This window comes from Carcharhinus amblyrhynchos, chromosome 23 (assembly GCF_965287045.1).
Source record: "Carcharhinus amblyrhynchos chromosome 23, sCarAmb.v2.hapA, whole genome shotgun sequence".
Classification (NCBI taxonomy): Eukaryota; Metazoa; Chordata; class Chondrichthyes; order Carcharhiniformes; family Carcharhinidae; genus Carcharhinus; species Carcharhinus amblyrhynchos.
Window position 1 is genome coordinate 7697220 of NC_137346.1, and position 20566 is coordinate 7717785.

A 20566-nucleotide genomic window follows, 5' to 3' on the forward strand; every position below is an offset into this window, starting at 1 on the left:
AGAAGGACATCCAGGGGAGCAGTGGAACAGTAAAATCTGGAGGCAAGAAAAACACAGGCGGAGAGAAAGAGAAACAGGACCTTTATAAGGCTACATTTCAGAAACTAATGTGCAGATACAACAGATGCTGCAGATGGTTTAGTGCGTCTCCTGGTGTTTAACCCTGAAGGCAAAACCTGCAGGACTTTCTGTGTTGGCGGCTGTACAAAGACAAAGAGGGAAAGGAGACATCTCTTTAACGTTGACTGACCTTTTCCCGAGATCAGCCCTAGTGTGGTACAGACTGCAAATGTGCGATAAGAATGAAAAATCATCCACAGGAAAAACAAGGCACATTAACGGCCCAAACTATTACAGGACAATGAACAAAATTCATGCCTTCCCTTTCCTCCCCGTTTCTTTTTCCAAAAGCTCTTGTGCAAAAAAGAAAGATCCAGAGATGTCTTGTTTTTTTGGCAGGTGGACAAGCAGTTGGCTTCCTCTGCCAGGACTCAGGCTGACAGCCAGGGAGATGGGAAGCGAGTCAAAGATCCCGGCGAGTCAAAGATTCTGCCATTGAGAAACTCCAAAAATAAAACTGCATGTTCCCACAGGAGATTCCTTGAAGGATCGCTGGGCGGCATGGTGGCACAGTGCTTAGCACTGCTGCCTCACAGTGCCATGGACGCGGGTTTAATTCCCGGCCTGGATCACAGTCTGTGTGGAGTTTGCATGTTCTCCCTGTGTCTGCATGGGTTTCCTCCGGGTGCTCCGGTTTCCTCTCACACTCCAAAGATGCGCAGGTTAGGTGGTTTGACCGTACTAAATTGCCCCTTAGTGTCCCAAGATATAAAGATTAGTTGGATTAGCCATGATAAATTTGTGGGATTGCGGGGACAGAATGGAGAGAAAGATACTCTGTTGGGGAGTCAGTGCAGACCTGGCTTCCTTCTGCACTGTAGGAATTCTATTCAATGGATGGCACATGGTGTTCATTCAAAGAGCCAGGAGCAGACATCACAGGCTGGATCACAGAATCCCTGCAGTAAAGAAGGAGGCCATTTGTCCCATTGAGTCTGTACTGACCACAATCCCACCCAGGCCCTATTCCCATAACCCCATTCACTTATCCTAACTAGTCCCCCTGACCCTAAGGGACAATTTAACAGGGCCAATCTACCTAACCCACACATCTTTGGAGTGGCTTCCTTGTGTGCTGTAATAACTGTAGGCATCCATGAACCCTGACTGTTTGGACTTCCGAAAGCATTTATACAATCAGTTCAGAGATCCGTTCAATTGATGTTGAGCGAATGGCCTCCTTTTCAGCTTTTTAATCACTTCTCTGTGATACGTGAACAATGATTTTCAATTTTACCGTTTCCAGTCTGTCATTGAATTTGAATGAAAGGTTCTTTGAAAGCTGGACTGTGTCTCATGGGCTATGACTCATGATTAACCTGATGCTGTTTAAGGCACGGGTGTTGTGGCTTCCAAGGGATCTGGATTCAGAATGTCCCGACTCCAAACCACCCTTCGTGAATGCTACCTATAGATTGGATCTCAAACGCTGGCAGGAATGCAGTTTCAGGCATCCAGCAGTGATCACAGAGGCACACTGCCGGCCAAAATGGATCAAAATGTTGTTCTTCGGGTTGTCCTGTCACTATTTTAGGAAAGTTGCAACAGGAGGAGGCCATTCAGCCCCTCGAGGTTATTCCACCATGCAATGAGATCATGGTTGTTCCACACCTTGACTCCATATCCTGTGTACCCAGCAGTTATCTATCAATATCAGATTTGACATCATTAATTGAGTGAGAATCTGTGGGAGATCTACATTCCTATCACATTTCCATGAAGAAATGCCACTGAACTGATCCTCTGGAAGACCTGGCATGGATTTTAAGGTAGTAAAAAGTCTGACAACACCAGGTTTTAGTCCAACCGATTTATTTGATAATACTCACAAGCTTTCGAGGGGACTGCCTCTTTGTCAGGTGAATGGAGAGTTCTGGCCTCAGACAGAGCATATAAAGCACAGACAGTTTAGAGATTACTGATTAGAATGCGAATCCTTACACCTAACCTGCTGTTCAAGACCTGAAGTGGCTGACAATGTGAGTGGAAGGAGCACTGATCACAGGTTAAAGAGATGTGTATTGTCTCCAGACAGTACAGTGAGTGAGGTTTTGCAAACCCAGGCAAGCCACGGGGGTTACAGATGTCGCACTATCTGTAACCCCCGTGACTTGCCTGGGTTTGCAAAACCTCACTTACTGTACTGTCTGGAGACAATACACATCTCTTTAACCTGTGATCAGTGCTCCTTCCACTCACATTATCAGCCACTTCAGGTCTTGAACAGCAGGTTAGGTGTAAGGATTCGCATTCTAATCAGTAATCTCTAAACTGTCTGTGCTTTATATGCTCTGTCTGAGGCCAGAACTCTCCATTCACCTGACAAAGAGGCAGTCCCCTCGAAAGCTTGTGAGTATTATCAAATAAATCGGTTGGACTAAAACCTGGTGTTGTCAGACTTTTTACTGTGTTTACGCCAGTCCAACGCCGGCATTCCAACATCATGGATTTTAAGGTGCCATCACCTTTTCTGAACTCCCCAACTAAAATGGTGGCATGGTGGCACAGTGGTTAGCACTGCTGCCTCACGGCGCCAGGGATCCAGGTTTGATTCCGGCCTTAGGTCTCTGTCTGTGCAGAGTCTGCACATTCTCCCCATGTCTGAGTGGGCTTCCTCCAGGTGCTCTGGTTTCCTCCCACAGTCCAAAAATGTGCGCATTAGACTGAGCGGCCTCCTTCTGCACTGTAGGTTTCTATAATTCTATGATCTTCTCCATCTCCCTTATCAATCCACTTCAAAATCCTGAAAAAGGCAACTAAATCACCCCTGTGCTTTGCATATCAGATATTTATATACAGTTTACATCACTGCTTATAATCTGATCCTCAGAACTTGGTGCCCAACTGGATACTCAATGGACAAACTCAACACACATTGCACATCTGAGTAGATATGGATAAACCTGATGATCAAAGGATGGTTCAGGGAGCGCTTTGATCTCAACACTACCGGGTGAATGGTTTCTATTAGATATTTCAAAGCACAGATTTTGCATCACTTCACTTACCTCCAGGATCTTGGGGGATCCTTGTCGCCCAAGTGTTCCCAGAATCAGGCCCCACATCTTTGCCTTTGCAGCTGTAGCTATTGCGTCCTTCCTGATTGCCTGCATTGCCTGGTGATCATAGAACTCACGGGAGAGGACTTTGCTGTAAGGGTCATACCTGGAAGATCAGACAACATACGGCAATGAGAAAGTGGACGAGGGAAAGAGAGTTCATTTCAATGCTTCACAGGACTAATTATCAAGCACGCTGAACCATATTAAGGAGATGGGGGACCAGAAACTTGGCCAAAGGGGTAGGTTTCAAGGAGGGTATTAAAGGACAGGGAGAGCAGGTTTGGAGGGAATTTAGAGTTTAGAACAGTGGTGGACAATCTGCCAACCTGGGGGGCTACATGCGGCCCCACGAGACATTTTGCTGACAGTTACCCACTTTCAGGGTTTCCACATTCCACTGAGTCCCGTCCGTGTTGTTTCTCCTAACACCTGGTCTGACTGAAGTGATTCGTACGTAAAACAAGGGCGAGTGAAGTGCCGTGTGCCGATTGCTCACAACATTGGCTGTGAGAGCAGTGTGCTCCCTCTGTGCCCAATCAAAAATATTTCCTTCCTTTGAACTATTTGAAGTTGTTGACAGCTCTATTAGTGTAGAAATGATTAAGCATTTTCTATCAGTGGTTAGCACTGCTGCCTCACAGCGCCAGGGATCCGGGTTCGATTCCTGGCTTGGGTCACTGCCTGTGTGGAGTTTGTACATTCTCCCCGTGTCTGAGTGGGTTTCCTTCGGGTGTTCCGGTTTCCTCCCACGGTCTGAAAGACATACTGGTTAGGTGAATTGGCCGTGCTAAATTCTCCCTGAGTGTACCCTGAACAGGAGTGTGGCAGCTCGGGGATTTTCACAGCAACTTCATTGCAGTGTTAATGTAAGCCTTACTTGTGACTAATAAATAAACTTTAAAACTTTAAGTCGTTATGAAATATTCTGCGTGTATTAAATGTATTTAATCTTATTCACGGTTAGTGAACAAGCCCAGTTTCAAGCTTGTGCTCACTGAGATGAAGGCAGGGCCTCTCCTGCAGCCCCCACTCACCAGCCTGGGCTGCCCAACGCTGGTTGCTGGTGTAGCTCAGGGGGCAGCTGCCAATCAGGGATCGATGCAAACCGGGATGTAAAAGAAGCCAAACGTGGAAAAGCAGAGATATCCTGCAGGAGGCGGGAAGTTTCGAGATAGACAGAGAAGAGTGAGGACGTGGAGGGATTTGCAAACAATGATAACAATATAAAATCGATGAGTGGCTGGATTGAGAGCTGATGTGGGCCAGTGAGCACAAGGGTGATGGGTGAACAGGGACTGGTGAGTCTGAAAATGGGTAGCAGAGGTTTAGATGCTTATTTTGGATGCAAGGCAGGATACTGGCTAGCGGGATTGGCGGGGGGGTGGGAAATGTTGCGAACTGCTGAGTTAAAAGGTCAAGGGGTTTGTAACATTAGCTGCTTCGTCATGGGGAGAACCATTGTAGTTAAGTGTAATTTTCACAAGTTTCCAGCTTGCTTCTGCTAGCCAGCTGTAGTGAGACCCAGCAGATGTTGCTGGTTGATGCCTCTGAGACCCATCAACACACATACATACATACACACACACACATATACTCGCACACACACACTTGCACACGCACCCACACACACACACACATATCCACACATACATACACACACACCAACACACACATACATATACTCGCACACACATATCCACACATACACACACACACACACACTCGCACACACACCCACACACACATATCCACACATACATACACACACACCAACACACACACACATACATACACACACACTCCAACACACACACACATACATACACACACCAACACACACACACATACATACACACACACACTCACACACACACATAAACACATCCACACACACACATACATACACACACATAAACACATCCACACACACATGCATACATACACACACGCGCGCGCATACATTCACACAAACATGCACACACACACACACACACAGAAAGATTAACAAATCTAACCTGATCACTACAGATTTATATCCACTTACAATTTACATCAGATTACCTACAAATGATCTACCTGGTGCCTGTGGGAATGTGACAACATACACAGGAGTGTTTATTTCCATGGTGCACAGTTTTGCTGCTAGCCAGACACAGTTCGGTGGTACTGAGGGGGTGCTGCACTATCAGAGGTGCCACTTTGCAGCTGAAGTATCAGACTGAGGCTCCAGCTGTGGCCCTGAAGGATCAACATGGCACTATCTGAAAGAAGAGGTGGGAAGAGCCCGCCCCCTCTCCGCTTCACCCGTCTCCAACTGATGTTTATCCCCCAACCAACACCTAAAAACAGAAGATCTGGTCATTGACTTTGTTGCTGTTTCTGGGATCTTGCTGTGCAGAAATTGGCCACCATCTTTCCTACAACAGAGATCACTTTTCAATGGCACTTAAAGAAAGATTAATGTCCTGGACCCAGCAGTGAGCAACTGGGGAAGACGCAGCACATCGATGTAAAAAAACTGATGCTTCTTTTCCTCATGCCATGTGAATGATTTTATTAGTTGTAAAAATATCGGAGATGGGGGGACTAGGCAGTCTGGAGGTGGAAGGTTATGTGACAACACCTCGAGTAACGTGTCCAAGTTGGCCACACACACACTCACACACACACACTCACACAAACACACACACACAAACACACACACTCGCAAACAGACACACACACTGACACATATACACTGACGGGTGACACAGTGGCACAGTGGTTAGCGCTGCTGCCTCACAGCGTGAGGGATCCAGGTTCAATTCTGACCCCGAGTCACTGTGTGGAGTTTGCACATTCTCCCCGTGTCTGCGTGGGTTTCCTCCGCGTGCTCCGGTTTCCTCCCAGAATCCAAAGATGTGCAGGTTAGGTTGATTGACCATGCTGAATTGCCCCTTAGTGTCAGGGGGATTAGCAGGGTAAATATGGGTGGTTACGTGAATAGGAACTAGAACCAGAGGGTAAAACCTCAGGCTAAAGGGATGATCCTTTGAAACAGAAACGAGGAGGAATTTCTTCAGCCAGAGAGTGGGGAATCTGTGGAACTCTTTGCCGCAGAAGGCTGTGGAGGCCAGGTCATTGAGTGTCTTTAAGCTAGAGATCGATAGGTTCTTGATTAATAAGGGGATCAGGGGTTATGGGGAAAAGGCAAGAGAATGGGATGAAAAAAGTATCAGCCATCATTGAATGGCAAAACAGACTCGATGGGCCAAGTGGCCTAATTCTGCTCCTGTGTCTTATGGTCTTATGGGTCTGGGTGGGACTGTGGTCAATGCAGACCCGATAGGCCGAATGGCCTCCTTCTGCACTGTAGGATTCCATGATACAGATACACACACACACACACACACACACACAGCATATAGAGAAGGTGCTGTAACATTAATTCCCAGCTGAGCACTGAGCCCTCACACTGACAATAACAGTGTTGATAATATCTAGCAGCCAATTCACCCCCACCCCCATTATCTCATCCAGCCTTTTACACAGATTACAGGAAGCTCAGATCCATAATTTTTCACTATTCGAAATCCAGCAGGAACTTTCTTATCGTTCACCTGCCATCCACAAACAGTCTCAGTTTGACTGAATAAGCTCCCAGCTTATCTCTCTGCACATCAGCCACTTTCTAGTGTGGATACGATGCAAGGCTGTATTCGGGATATGCGATTGTTCTCGAGTCAGGAGCCTTTCTGCGCCCGATCTGCCTACCAAACTAAACCCAGCCAGGAAATTCTAAAAGACGCAAAAGAAACCCCAGCTCCCTGGGCCTCAGTACCCAACACTCCCAGTCCCTGCTCCCAAGGAGAGAGGGTGTGTGCTGGGAGCCTGGTTCTGAGGAACACGCCCTTGCATTTCTGCGTGGCTAGTGGAGTGAGAGACAGCCTGCCTCCCACTGCATGCTGTGGACAAGCCCAGCTTCCTCATCCCAATGCTATTTCAGATAACGATCATGGGGGAGAGACAATCGCCAAACTCCTTGTGGAATGTGCCTTTGCAAAGAAGGTTTGGGGAGAGATGAGGGGAGGTTCATCCTGAGCAGGACTCTGTGCTGTACGGACTATTCCCAGGATGCAGAAGGGCAGCAGATACATGGGGAATACCACCACCTGCAAGTTCCCCAAGTCATCATCCTGACTTGGAAATATATCACTGTTCCTTCACAGTCACTGGGTCAAAATCCTGGAATTCCTTCCATAACGGCATTGTGGGTCAATCCACAGCACAAAGACTGCAGCGATTCAAGAAGGCAGCTCACCACCACCTTCTCAAGGGCAACTAGGGATGGGCAATAAATGCTGGCCAGCCAGCGATGCCCATGGCCCACAAATGAATAAAAAAATCGCACACTCTGAGACAAACATCAGCTGCTGTTGGAGGGTCACTGACTCGGTGAAAGGCGCTCTTCCAAAGATTATTCGATTTGAATCGATAATGCTTTTTCTCTCGCTCCACAGATGCTGCTGGAGCTGATGCGTTTTTTCAGCACTTTCTGATTTTATTTCTGATTTCCTGTATCTGTGATATATTATTCTGCCCTGTGGCCTGCCTGAAACTCTCCAGTAAGAAGTCTCACAGCACCAGGTTAAAGTCCAACAGGTTTATTTGGAATCACGGGGCTTTTGGAGCGCCGCTCCTTCATCGGGTCAATAGCTCCTGCTTGCTGGAAATAAGGGTGTGCGGAGATCACTCCTCTAACCATTCAGCCTTCTGAATCATCAGACATCAGAGTGAACCCTCTGTCCCACCATGCTCACACGCACTTTTCCAACTTATCCCTCTGTGTCACCATCTTCACTCCCACTATCCTGACCTTTCCTTCTGTCACACTAACCTCACTCCCACCATCCTAACTGTCCTCAAGAACAGCTTCTTCCCTGCTGCCATCAGACTTTTGAATGAACCTACCTTATATGAAATAGATTTTTCTCTACAGCCTAGCTATGACTGTAACCCTACATCTCTCCTTTCCCTCTCCCCTATGTACTCTATGAACAGTATGCTTTATCTGGATGGCATGCAAGAAACAATACTTTTTACTGTTTATCAATACACATGACAATAATAAATCAAATCAATCATTCTCACTGTTAACTTCCATGCAAAATGTGGCTAAAGACATCATTCAGAAGCAGTCAGGAGGAAGAATGTTTAAAATCAATGTTATTTTTAAAAAACATTTTGCTAAATCACCAAAGAAACACAATGTTTACATCTGGTAAGACTGCCTTATCTCATTAAACAGAAAGTAGCACTTCTAGTAATCGTCCAATGTTTTAAAATTAGTGGTGCACTGAGAGCTGGACAGTTCCCTCGAGAGGATGTATATCCTATCTTTCCATTTCATGCTTGCAATTTTGATATTGCTAAGAGCTATTAATGGGTTGTTAATAGGTCTTCAGGACACAGTCGCTTACTCAGGCTCTCTCTCCCTCCCACTCTATTTTCTTGCTATCTCAATCTAACCCTCTTTCTCATTTTCTCATTTTGTCTCACTCACCATCTCTCAGTCTCCCCTCCTCTCTGTTTTTCCTTAGCCTACATTATCTCTCCTTATTTCAATCTCTTCTGCTCTCCTGGTCTCTCTTTGTTACTCAGTCTCTCTCTCTCTTAACTGCTTGCTTTGCAAAATAAGACTCTCTTCCTCGATTTCAATCTTCTCCTCTTTAATATTCTTACTCTGAGGATGGGATTTTCCGGCTGCGCTTGTCCCATGGCCGGAAAATCCCTCCCAAAGTCAATGAACCTTTGCATGGTCCGGAAAATCCTGCCCGCTACGATTCCCGTGGTGGGGGGTGTTGGGGAAGTTCCGCCCTCTATCTCTGTGTTTTTCTCCCTCTCTTAATTTCTCTCTGTGTCTCAGTCTCTTTGCTCTTCCGGTCTCTGTCTGCTCCGTGCACTCCAAGGCTGCGATTTTAACAGTTCATCCCGTCAATCGATGGGTGGAGCGAGCCGGTAAAATTGCACGAGAGTCGGGAAATCGGGGTCGCGCCCAATTTCTCGGCTCTCGCGATCTCACTGTCACTGGATTTCCACCGTGACCAGCCTCAGGCCCTTTCCCAGCGAGAGGCTGAATCATTTATTTAAATAATGATTTGCATGGCATTAGTGAACCCGGGACGCAATCGTCCATGCTCACTTGCCTTTCTGGCTTTGCCAGGAGAGGATCTCCCCAGCGAGGAAAACATTTGCTCATCCGTGAACAGGAATTGTCGTGTTGGATGCACTGGCAGAACCAGAGGCCATTGAGACCCCTAGGAAGGTCGAGGGCAAAGTGGGGGGGGGGGGGGTTGCCCCTTAGGCAGTGCCAGCCTGGCACCTAGGCACTGTCCGCTGGGCACCATGGCAGTGCTGGGGCCAGGGCCTAAAGAAGGCAGGGCCAAGTCAGGCTGGCCCAATCAGGGATGGGGGGGGTGGGGGGCTGCTCCCACTCTGCCTGCAATCGGTGGGTGAGGGAGGATGGACCCACTGCTGTTCTGCCTGCGATTGATGGGAGGACTTGCTGCTGCTCTGCATGTAATCAGTGTGGAGAGAGGGGCGTGATTGGTCTGGACAGTGGGCAGGCAGTGCAGGGGTGATATTTTTGGGCGGTGGGCTCCTGATTGGCTGCGGGCCTCTGCAATTGTGGGGGATGGGCGGCTGGGTTGAGGCTGGCTGCAACAGTAGAGGTCTGACAGGTCTCTCGCTCTCTCTCTGTCAGGCCTCTCTGTAGCAAGATCGCACGTGGAGTCACAGAAGTCTGCACATGCGCAATTGCTCCTTCTGCTGCTAGTGCAAGCTGGCTGGCAAGTTAAGCCCTGCCCACTGCCTCTAGTAGCTAGAAACAGTCTAGCCCATTTTTTTCGTGCACTAAGTGCATAATGATTGGGAATAAAAACTTGCCCAAAAACGGATCTGCAAATCTCCTATTTTTACACTAGCTGGACACTTGGAATTTTTCTTGCTGCTCCTGCCCCAAGTCTTTCCCTTCCGTCTCTCTCTCTCTCTCTCTATGTTACTCTCTTTATTTTTTATAATTTCTCCCCTGTCTCTGTCTCTCTGTTTTTTTTGTCTGTCTGTCTCTTTCTCTCTGTCTCCCTCATTGTCTATTTCTCTCTCTCTCTGTCTCCCTCTCTTTGTCTATTTCTCTCACTCTTTACCCCTAGTTCTATCTCTCTTTCTCCCTCAAGATGAAATGACGAATATTTATCTGTCACGCAATATTTGTTGCAATCTGCCTTTAAGAGATATCAGCATGACATCACTTAAAGGGAAGTGTGTCAGGTGAATCAATTGTGAGTTTGCTCTTGCTTTGATCAGAGCACATACTCACTGTATTCCACAGTTTGCTGGTTTAATTTAGTTGGTTAACAAAAAGAAGCACATGGCTCAGATGTCTTTAAGCTTTATACCCGACTTATAACTGTTCCCATGTGCCTAGTCTTAATAAACGACCCCGCAATGTTGTGAGCGATTGATGCCTTGTGTATTGTACAGTAAATGAGTCCAAGACATCATATCGTTATAATAACACGGCAGAGTGATCAGCAACGGCAAGACACATTTCAGCAAGTACAGGGATGAAATGGTAAACAGCCATGTAATGAGAAGACCCTCAATGTTCTGGTTAGATCACAATTAAGTCAGAGAGTGTTGAGGTTATTTATCTTTCAAGTTTATTTATTAGTGTCACAAGTAGGCTTTGCTTCATCAGAAGGAACCTTTCAAAAAGGCAGATACGAAAATACACCAAAACTTACTCCAACTTACAAATCAAAGAAAGGGTTTAATAAAGAAACATCATTGCTCCAAACTTGGAGCCTCACTCTGGGCCAATCCAAGCTTGCCACAATTCCACACAGGTTCTTATTTATAGTGAGTCAGCTGACTATTACATCACTCTGTAATTGGTTCCATGTTTTATTGGGTCAGCTGACTCTTCCATCTTGTTCCCAATGGTCACATTACATCCAATACAAAGTTGTCACCAGTTACATCCTAACAGCCTTACATTAACACTGCAATGAAGTTACTGTGAAACTTCCCTAGTTGCCACACTCTAGCGCCTGTTCGGGTACACCGAGGGAGAATCTAGCACGATCAATTCACCTAACTAGCATGGCTTTTCAACTGTGGGAGGAAACTGGAGCACCTGGAGGAAACCCACGCAGACACCGGGAGGACATGCAGACTCCACACAGACAGTGACCCATGCCGGGAATCGAACCTGGCTCCCTGGTGCTATGAGGCAGTAGTGCTAACCCCTGTGCCACCGTGCTGCCCAAAAGCACAGGCTTGTGATGGCGAAGAAAAGGTTTGGAATCGCAGGAATATTTTTGAAGAGGGTCAGAGTGAATTGGTTACAGAATTCACATTTGCCCAGTATGAGAGTCTGAGGCTGAGAACTGCCTATCACCACGGTGATTACTCCCTCTCTCTCTATGCCGGTCACCCAATTCCAATACTTAATCCTTTCACCAATTCCCATCTTGTCCTCGTGAACAGAAGGTTTGGTATGGTTCAGCAATCAGACCTGGTGCTTACTGCTGTGTGGCTCAACTACGTGGAACAGTACAGCATAAAAGGAGGCTATTCTGCCCACGGAGCCTATGTCCACCCAGGACAGTGCCACTCTGTGACATCTCTCCCCTTCTCCTTCAAGTATTTTGCCTATAAAAGGATGTCATTGAATCTGTCTCCAGTCACTGTAGCAGAGAAGCTTGTTCTGAATCCCAGGCATTCCTTGTGCAGACAGTTTTCCCCATGTCGTGTCCGATTCATTTGCCAATGACCTTCAGTTTGTTCCCTCTGGTTATCGACACTTCAACCACTTTATTTATTCTATCTAAATCCTTCACGGTTCTTTACCACCAACATCACTTTAACATTCGGAAGGCTTGTTGAGATGGGTTATGGGAGTGTGGGCAGTATTCACAATGACACTGGACTAAATCTCCCTTCAAAGTATTTGCTCCTAAGCTGTAGCAGGACCACAACAGAACACGTCTATGTTGGCTCTTTGTGATCAATGGGTGGCACAGTGGACAGTGGTTAGCACTGCTGCCTCACAGCGCCAGGGACCCAGGTTCAATTCTGGCTTTGTGATCACTGTCCGCGTGGAGTTTGCACATTCTTCCCATGTCTGTGTGGGTTTCCTCTGGGTGCTCCGGTTTCCTCCCACAGTCCAAAGATGTGTGGGTTAGGGTGATTGGTCATGCTAAATTGACCCTTAGTGTCAGGGGGACTAGCTAGGATAAATATGTGGAGTTTTTGGGAATAGGGCCGAATGGCCTCCTTCTGCACTGTTGATTCTATGTTGTCTACTGCACTGCGATGGCCTTTAATGCACTGTGATGTACGTTGACTTGTGCCATGACTAAACTTTTGAAGCACTTCATTATGATGGATGTGCGCGGCACCGGCCGATAGTCATTGAGGCACGCTGTCTGGCTTTTCTTTAGTACTGGCATAACGGTTGTCTTCTTGAAGCAGGTAGGGACCTCAGATTAGTGTAAAGAGAGGTTGAACGTATCTGCGAATACCCTCACCAACTGGTCCGCACAGGACTTGAGTGCTTGTCCGAGTACCCCATCCAGGCCAGTCGCTTTCTATGGGTTGACCTTCGACAAAGCTGCTCTGGCATCTGCAATGGTGACCCCAGATACAGGTTCATCCAGGGCTTCCAGGGTGGAGGGCATGTACTCGCTGGCCTCTTGCCACAAACTGGCATAGAATACATTGAGCTCATCAGGGAGGGGTGCCAGCGATTTTACATGCCTTCATTCTGTAGCCTGTTATGCCTTGCAGACCTTGCCATAGTTGTTGGGAGTCCGTGTGGCTAACCTGGGACTCTAGCTTGGTCCAACGCTGTCTTTTGGTATCTTTGATGGATCTCCTTAGACCGTATCTGGCTTGTATAGGTCAGTAAAGCCCGACCTGAATGCCTCAGACCTGAACTTCAGGAAACAGTGAATATCCCTGTTCGCTGCTGGGAACACATGGATTTGCTTCTATGGCACACAGTCTTCTACGCACTTACTAATGAAGCCAGTTACTATGCTCATTCAGGCCGGTCGCAGACTTTTTAAATATTTACCAGTCACTGACTCTAAGCAGTCCCGTAGGAGATCATCCGATTCCTCACACCAACACTGCATGACTTTCTTTGACAGATTCTCAACTTATTTTTGCTTGTAAGCCGGGAGCAGGAGCACAGCCTTGTGATCTGATTTACCAAAGTGTGGGCAGGCGATAGAGCAGTAGGCATTTTTGATATTTGTCAGATCACCCCCTTCACTCTTCTCAGTTCCTGTGAATATAATTCTAACAGACGCAACCTCTCCTCAGTCCTGCCATCCCTGGAATCAGTCTGAAAAACCTTTGCTGCACTCCCTCGAGAGCAAGAACATCCTTCCTCAGATAAGGACACCAAAATTGCACACAATACTCCAGGTGTGGCCTCACCAAGACCCTGTATATTTGCAGCAACACACTATTCCTCCTATACTCAAATCCTCTTGCTATGAAGGCCAACATACCACTTGCCTTCTTTACCACCTGCTGTACCTGCATGCTTACCTTCAGCAACTGGTATATGAGGACACCCAGGTCTCACTGCACATTCCTCTCTCCTAACTTATAGCCACTCAGATAATTATCTGCCTTCCTGTTTTTGCTGCCATAGTGAATAATCTCACATTTATCCACAATATACTGCACATGCCTTGCAATTTCCCAGTCACTCAGCCTGTCCAAATCACTCTGTAGCATCTCTGTATCCTCCTCACAGCTCACCCTTCCACCCAGCTTTGTGTCATCTGCAAATTTGGAGATTTAATTCCTTCATCTAAATCAGTAACATATATATAGTGAACAGCTGGAGTGCTGACACTGATCCCTGCGGTACCCCGTTAGTTGCTACCTGCCGTTTGGAAAAATACTTGTTTATTCCGACCCTTTTTTTCCTGTCTGCCATCCAGTTTTCCATCCCAATACACTACCCCAATCCCAGGCACTTTAATTTTGCAGCTAATCTCTTAGGCAAGGCTTTGTTGCAAGCCTTTTCATGTGTTCTCATAAATGACCTGTGCAGTTGTAGCAAAACCTTCCTACTTTTCTACTCTCCTTGCAATAAGGGCCTAAATTCCATTTGCCCATATAATTATATGTATCTGTCTGCTAGTGTTTTGTAATTCATGTACAAGGATACTTGTGGATCTGTGCTGTGCCGCAGCAATCTCTCTCCATTTCAACAATACTCTGCTTTTCTATTCTTGCCACCAAAGTGGACAACCTCATATTTTGCCAGAATATACACCGTCAGCCAAATAATTTTTGCCCACTCACTTAACCTATCTATATCCCTGTGTGTCCTCCTCATACCTTGCTTTCCTACCCATCTTTGTATAATCAACAAACTTGGCTACAATACACTCGGTGTCTTCATCCAAGTCATTAATATAGATTGTAAACAGAACTGAACCCTGTGGCACACCACCAGTTACAACTGCCAACCTGAAAATGATCCACTTGTCCCGATCCTCTGTTTGCTATTCCTTAGCCAATCTTTTAGTCATGTTCATATATCATGCCCAACAAATAGGCTCTTGTCTCGCGCAGTAACCATTTATGTGGTGCCTTATCAAACATCTTTTGGAAATCCAAACATTACATCTACTGATTCCCCTTTATTCACCCTGCTTGTTACATCCTCAACAAACTCTAATAGATTTGCCAAATATTACTTCCCTTTCACAAAACCATCTGGCCTCCACCTGATTATGTCATGGTTTTCTAAGTGTTCTGCTACCTCACAGCCTTAAGAACTGGTTCTATTACCCAAACAGATGTTAAGCTGGCCGATAATTTCCTGCTTGTTATCACCCTCCTATCTTGAACAGAGGTGCTACCTTGTGGATTTCCAGAGTCTAGGGAATTTTGGAAGATGAGAACTATCCACTATTGATGCAGCCACTTCTTTTTGTAGGTGCAGGTCATTAGGTCTGGACACAAAGTCATAGAGGTTTACAGCATGGAAACAGGCCCTTCGGCCCAACTTGTCCATGCTGCCCTTTTTTTTAAACAACTAAGCTAGTCCCAATTGCCCACATTTGGCCCATATCCCTCTATTTATCCCCACATCCATTTCCTTATTCCCATTATTAATTCCCAGTCTAATCCTCTAAGGCAGCAAGGCTCAGTTTAATTATTTTTCATTTTATATACTTGTGGAAGTTCTTACTGTCCGTTTTTACATTTCATGCCAGCTATCTCTCATACTCTAATTTCTCACCCTTTGTTTTTTTTTGGTTATTCTTTGCTGCTTTTTATAATTTTCCCACTCAGCATCCTACACCATTTCTTCCAATTTGGTGCCACTCTGACCTTCTTTAATTAAAGTAAAAAGTCTCACAACACCACGTTAAAGTCCAACAGATTGATTTGATATCACAAGCTTTCAGAGCCCTGCTCCTTCATCAGGTTTGACTGATTAATTTATTATTGTTACTTGTATTAACAGTGAAAAGTATTGTTTCTTGTGCGCTTTACAGACCATTCATAGAGAAGGAAATGAGACAGTGAAGAATGTAGTGTTATAGTCACAGCTAGGGTGTAGAGAAAGATCAACTTAATGCAAGGTAAGTCCCTTCAAAAGTCTGACGGCAGCAGGGAAGAAGCTGTTGTTGAGTTGGTGCAGTTGTATGTGACCTAGCGTACAAGTCTTGCAACATCTTGCGTGTGTGTACTCACGGAGCAAGAAACTAAAATCCTAAACAGTTCTGAATATAGCAGCCAGGCACATTAACTTCTCCCTTTGATGGAATCAGTGCATTTAAAAAACTTCCACGACAATAAAATATTAATACTGAGGGGAGTCATTAAAACACAAATAAAATGATAAAGAGCTAATGTTCTCCTTTTCCCAATTAACTCTCAACAAATGGCTTTACAGAGGCAAAACTAATTTGCTTTGAAATATAAAAACGTCCTTTTGTTCTAATTTGTGCAATATGCCAAAATAAAACAGGGCAGAGTCACTACGCGAGGCAGGTTTGGGGGGGAGGCGGGGATCCAACCTTTTCCTAGTCACCACTGAGCATGCTCCATGACCTTTACTCTCACCTCACTGGTTCAGGAAGGTTCAGCCATCCAGGGGTCACATTGGAAGGTGGGAGTAAGAGGGGTTTCTGCTAAGTTTAGCGTGACGGGTTATTAATTGCAAAGGTTTTGGGGGCAGCTTGAGTAAATTACCTTGGTGTGAACAGACTAACAAGATGGATTACAGCACCAACCAGAGGTTTTACTTACTCCTGGCTGATCTCCTGTGGCATTGCTCACAATGATTGGGCTTTTCTGAAAGACAGAGATACTGTACTGAATTCTTGTCTAATGTATGCATGATTTGGTGCATGATTCGGGGAAGGCAATGTCCCAGTGGTATTATCGCTAGACTATTAATCCAGAAACTCAGCTAATGTTCTGGGGAGCCAGGTTCGAATCCCACCACAGCAGATGGTGGAATTTGAATTGAATAAATTAAACTAAAAATCTACTGACAATCATAAAACCATTGTTAATTGTCAGAAAAACCTATCTGATTTGATTTGATTTATTATTGTCACATGTATTGGTGTACAGTGAAAATATTGTTTCTTGCTCGCTATACAGACAAAACATACCATTCATAGAGAAGGATGTAGATAAAGATCAACTCAATGCGAGGTAGGTCCATTCAAAAGTCTGACAGCAGCAGGGAAGAAGCTGTTCTTGAGTTGGTTGGGACGTGATCTCAGATTTTTGTACCTTTTACCCGATGGAAGAAGGTGGAAGAGGGAATGTCCGGGGTGCATGGGGTCCTTAATTACGCTATCTGCTTTGCCAGGAAGTGTAGACAGAGCCAATGGATGGGCAGATGGTTTGGGTGTTGGGTTGGACTACATTCATGACCTTTTATAGTTTCTTGTGATCTTTGGCAGAGCAGGAGCCATACCAAGACGTGTTTCAACCAGCAAAAATACTTTCTATGGTGCATCTGTAAAAGTTGGTGAGAGTCATAGCCGACATGCCAAATTGCCTTAGTCTTCTGGTTCACTAATGTCCTTTAGAAAAGAAATCTGTCATCCTTACCTGGCCTGGCCTACACGTGGCTCCAGAGTCACAGCAATGTGGTTGACTCTCAACTGCCCTCGGGCAACAAGGGGTGGGCGATAAATGCTGGCCAGCCAGCGAAACCCACGTCCCACGAATGAGTAAAAAAAATTCTAATTGTCAAGTAGACAGTAATGTGGTGGCAATGTTACTAGACTATTAACCTAGAAGCCTCCAGAGACATGAGTTCAGAACCCATCATGGCATCTGGGGGCGGAATTTAAATCTTATTCATTAATAAGTCCAAATAAAAAGTTAGTGTCAGTAATGATGATCATGGATCTGTGAAGTAGAAACTATTTGGTTCACAAAAACTGTCAGGGAGGAAATCTGCCACCCTTATCTGGTCCAGCCTAAATGTCACACCACCACAGCAATGCTGTTGACCCTAAAATGGCCCAAAAAAGTCACTCAGCTGCAGTAAATTGCACAGAAAAGTCATGAGTACATCTACACCGCACGTTTCAAGGTGGCAGCTCACTGCCATCTTCTCAAGGACAATTAGGGATGGACATCCAGATCAGAGTTCAATCGCTACACCGTCAGGAACTTTTTTAGGTGGGTTACTCAAGTCAAGGAGCAGTTTTCTTTGAAGGTCGCTCTGAAGCTATGATGAAGTGTGATGTCTGGAGTGTGATGGATGGATGTATTTCCTTTGCATATACAGCAGAAGATCTTTAATGTTAGAAAATATGCAGTTTTATCAGACGTGTTGCTGAATGAAGTGTGACAGGTAACGTGAAGAGACGGCAGAATCTTCAGGAAGCTTGTATGCGTATTCCTACATTACAACAGTGATTACTTTTCAGAAGTACCTCACAGGCTGTGAAGTGCAAAGAGAATCCTGAGGCTGTAAATACGAGTGTCTCTTTTTTATCGTTTCTGGGTAAAAATCCTAAAGTTCAGTATTCAACATCCTGGGAGTTACCATTGACCAGAAACTCAACTGGACCCCCAAATTAACACAGCGGCTTCAAGAGCAGTTCAAAGGCAAGGGGGTTTTAGTTCAACCCAACAGCATAATTGGTGCGGACGTGGAGGGCCGAAGGGCTTGTTCCTGTGCTGAAATTTTCTTTGTTTTTTGAATACTGCAGCAAGTAACCCATCTCCTGGCTCCCCAGAGCCTGTCTTCCATCTCCAAGGCACAAGTCAGGAGTGTGATGGAATACTCCCTACTTGCCTGGTTGAGTGCAGCTCCAATAAGAAGTTTGACACCATCCAGGACATAGCAGACCCGGGGCTGCTTTGTCCTGGATGGTGTCAAGCTTCTTACTGGAGCTGCACATCCACTCCCTCCACCACCGAGGCTCAGTAGCAGCAGTGTGTATTATCTACAAGATGCACTGCAGCAAGTCAACAAAGATCCTAGATTGCACCTTCCAAATCCATGACCACTTCCACCTAGAAGGACATGGGCACCAGATACATGGGAATACCACCACCTGCAAGTTCCCCTCCAAGCCACTCACCATCCTGATTTAGAAATATATCACTGTTCCCTCACAGTCGCTGGGTCAAAATCTGGGAGTTTCCTCCCTAATGGCATTGTGGGTCAACCCACAGCACGTGGACTGCAGTGATTCAAGAAGGCAGCTCACCACCACCTTCTCAAGGGCAACTAGAGATGGGCAATAAATGCTGGCCTCGCCAGTGATGCCCATGGCCCATGAATGAATAAAAAAAATGCTATCACCACACAGGATGCAGCTTCACATCCTTTTAGGAAAACTAGAAAGGGACATTGTTGTGAGGGCCACGGGGGGATGGCATTAGGTATTTCCACAGCCTCATGGAGTATGAGCTCCCCTACTAGGTGGGTGGGGGCTTGCCCAATAGGGAAGGAGCAGTGGGTAAGGAAGGGGTTAAACCTCAGCTGGCTCTACTCAGATTGGCAGTCGAAGGATTCTGTGGCTGACCTGTACACTGTAACACATTGTAAATAAAGGGTGATGGGGCGGGAGGACTGGCCTTGATGAGACTATTATAGACATTAATAAAGCTTTAACTGTTCAAATAAAAGCAAAATACAGCAGAAGCTGGAACCTGAAACAGGTGGCACAGTGGTTAGCACTGCTGCTTCACAGTGCCAGGGACCCGGGTTCAATTCCAGCCTCGGGTCACTGTTTGTGTGGAGTCTGCACATTCTCCCTGTGTTTGCGTGAGTTTCTCCGGGTGCTCTGGTTTCCTCCCACAGTCCAAAGATGTGCGGGTTAGATGCATTGGCTGTGCTAAATTCTCCCTCAGTGTACCCGAACAGATGCCAGAGTGTGGTGACTGTGTATTTTCACAGGAATTTCATTGCAGTGTTAATGTAAGCCAATTTGTGACTAATAAATAAACTTTTTAAAAAAAGCTTCTAAGACAGCACCTTCCAAACCCAGGACCTCTATCTAACCCCTTGGACCAGTGCATGTGAACACGTCCTCATCATCAAATAAAAAGACTGTCAGAATGGAGGACAGGGAAACCTGGGAAAGCTGCTCACCGAATTGGATATACAAGGAGCAGATGCAATGGGGAGTGGAGGGCATTGCGGAAAGTCACATTAACCAGTCTGTGCCCTGGTCACTGGACTATCCCATCATTTTGACTGCGGAACACAATATTGCCAAACAAAGAGAGAGAGAAACAATTTATCCAGGGTAGAATTAGTCTGGGGTGAACCAGAACTACACATCCGACAAAACAAGGGGGCTGTGCCACTATAATTACCGCCGAGAAATAAATTGCAATCAATTCCACGCACACTGTGGTAAACAGGGAAATGAATCATCTGTGCAGCAGGTTTCATTAAGAGTGTGCCGTGATTGATTGGGGGATTGGTGTACAGTCTATTTACTGCAAAGCTTCTCACCAACCACCCCAACCAGCAACCACCCCTCCCTACTTCCCCGAGCATTGCTGCATCTCCCTCCCTGTTGCAAGTGAGTGAACTTCCTTTTATTATAGTTGCAGAATAGCTCAAGAGTCATGAGGTGGGCCTGGGTTGAGTGCACAGAGCTCCTGCCTCGGAGCGGGAAGACTGTGAGCAAAGAATGAAGAAAATCACAGCGCAGGAAACGGGCCCTCCAAGCCTGCACTGACCATGCTGCCCGTCTGAACTAAAACCCCCTAACCTTCTGGGCACCATATCTCTCTATTCATGTATTTGTCAAGATGCTCCTTAAAAATCACTGTCGTATCCGCTTCCGGCAATGGTTTTATGTTCAATTCCA

The 20566-nt window shown here is 45.9% G+C and overlaps 1 protein-coding gene across 1 annotated transcript in view; it reads right to left on the bottom strand.

Annotated features, from left to right (window-relative positions):
• The window catches only part of dph1 (diphthamide biosynthesis 1), a 592086-nt gene that overhangs the window by 115123 nt on the left and 456397 nt on the right, over nucleotides 1-20566 (bottom strand). The window contains exon 8 of the mRNA XM_080210803.1: nucleotides 3129-3285. Within this exon, the coding sequence (XP_080066929.1) occupies nucleotides 3129-3285 (157 nt within the window). The remainder of the gene's footprint in view (nucleotides 1-3128; nucleotides 3286-20566) is intronic.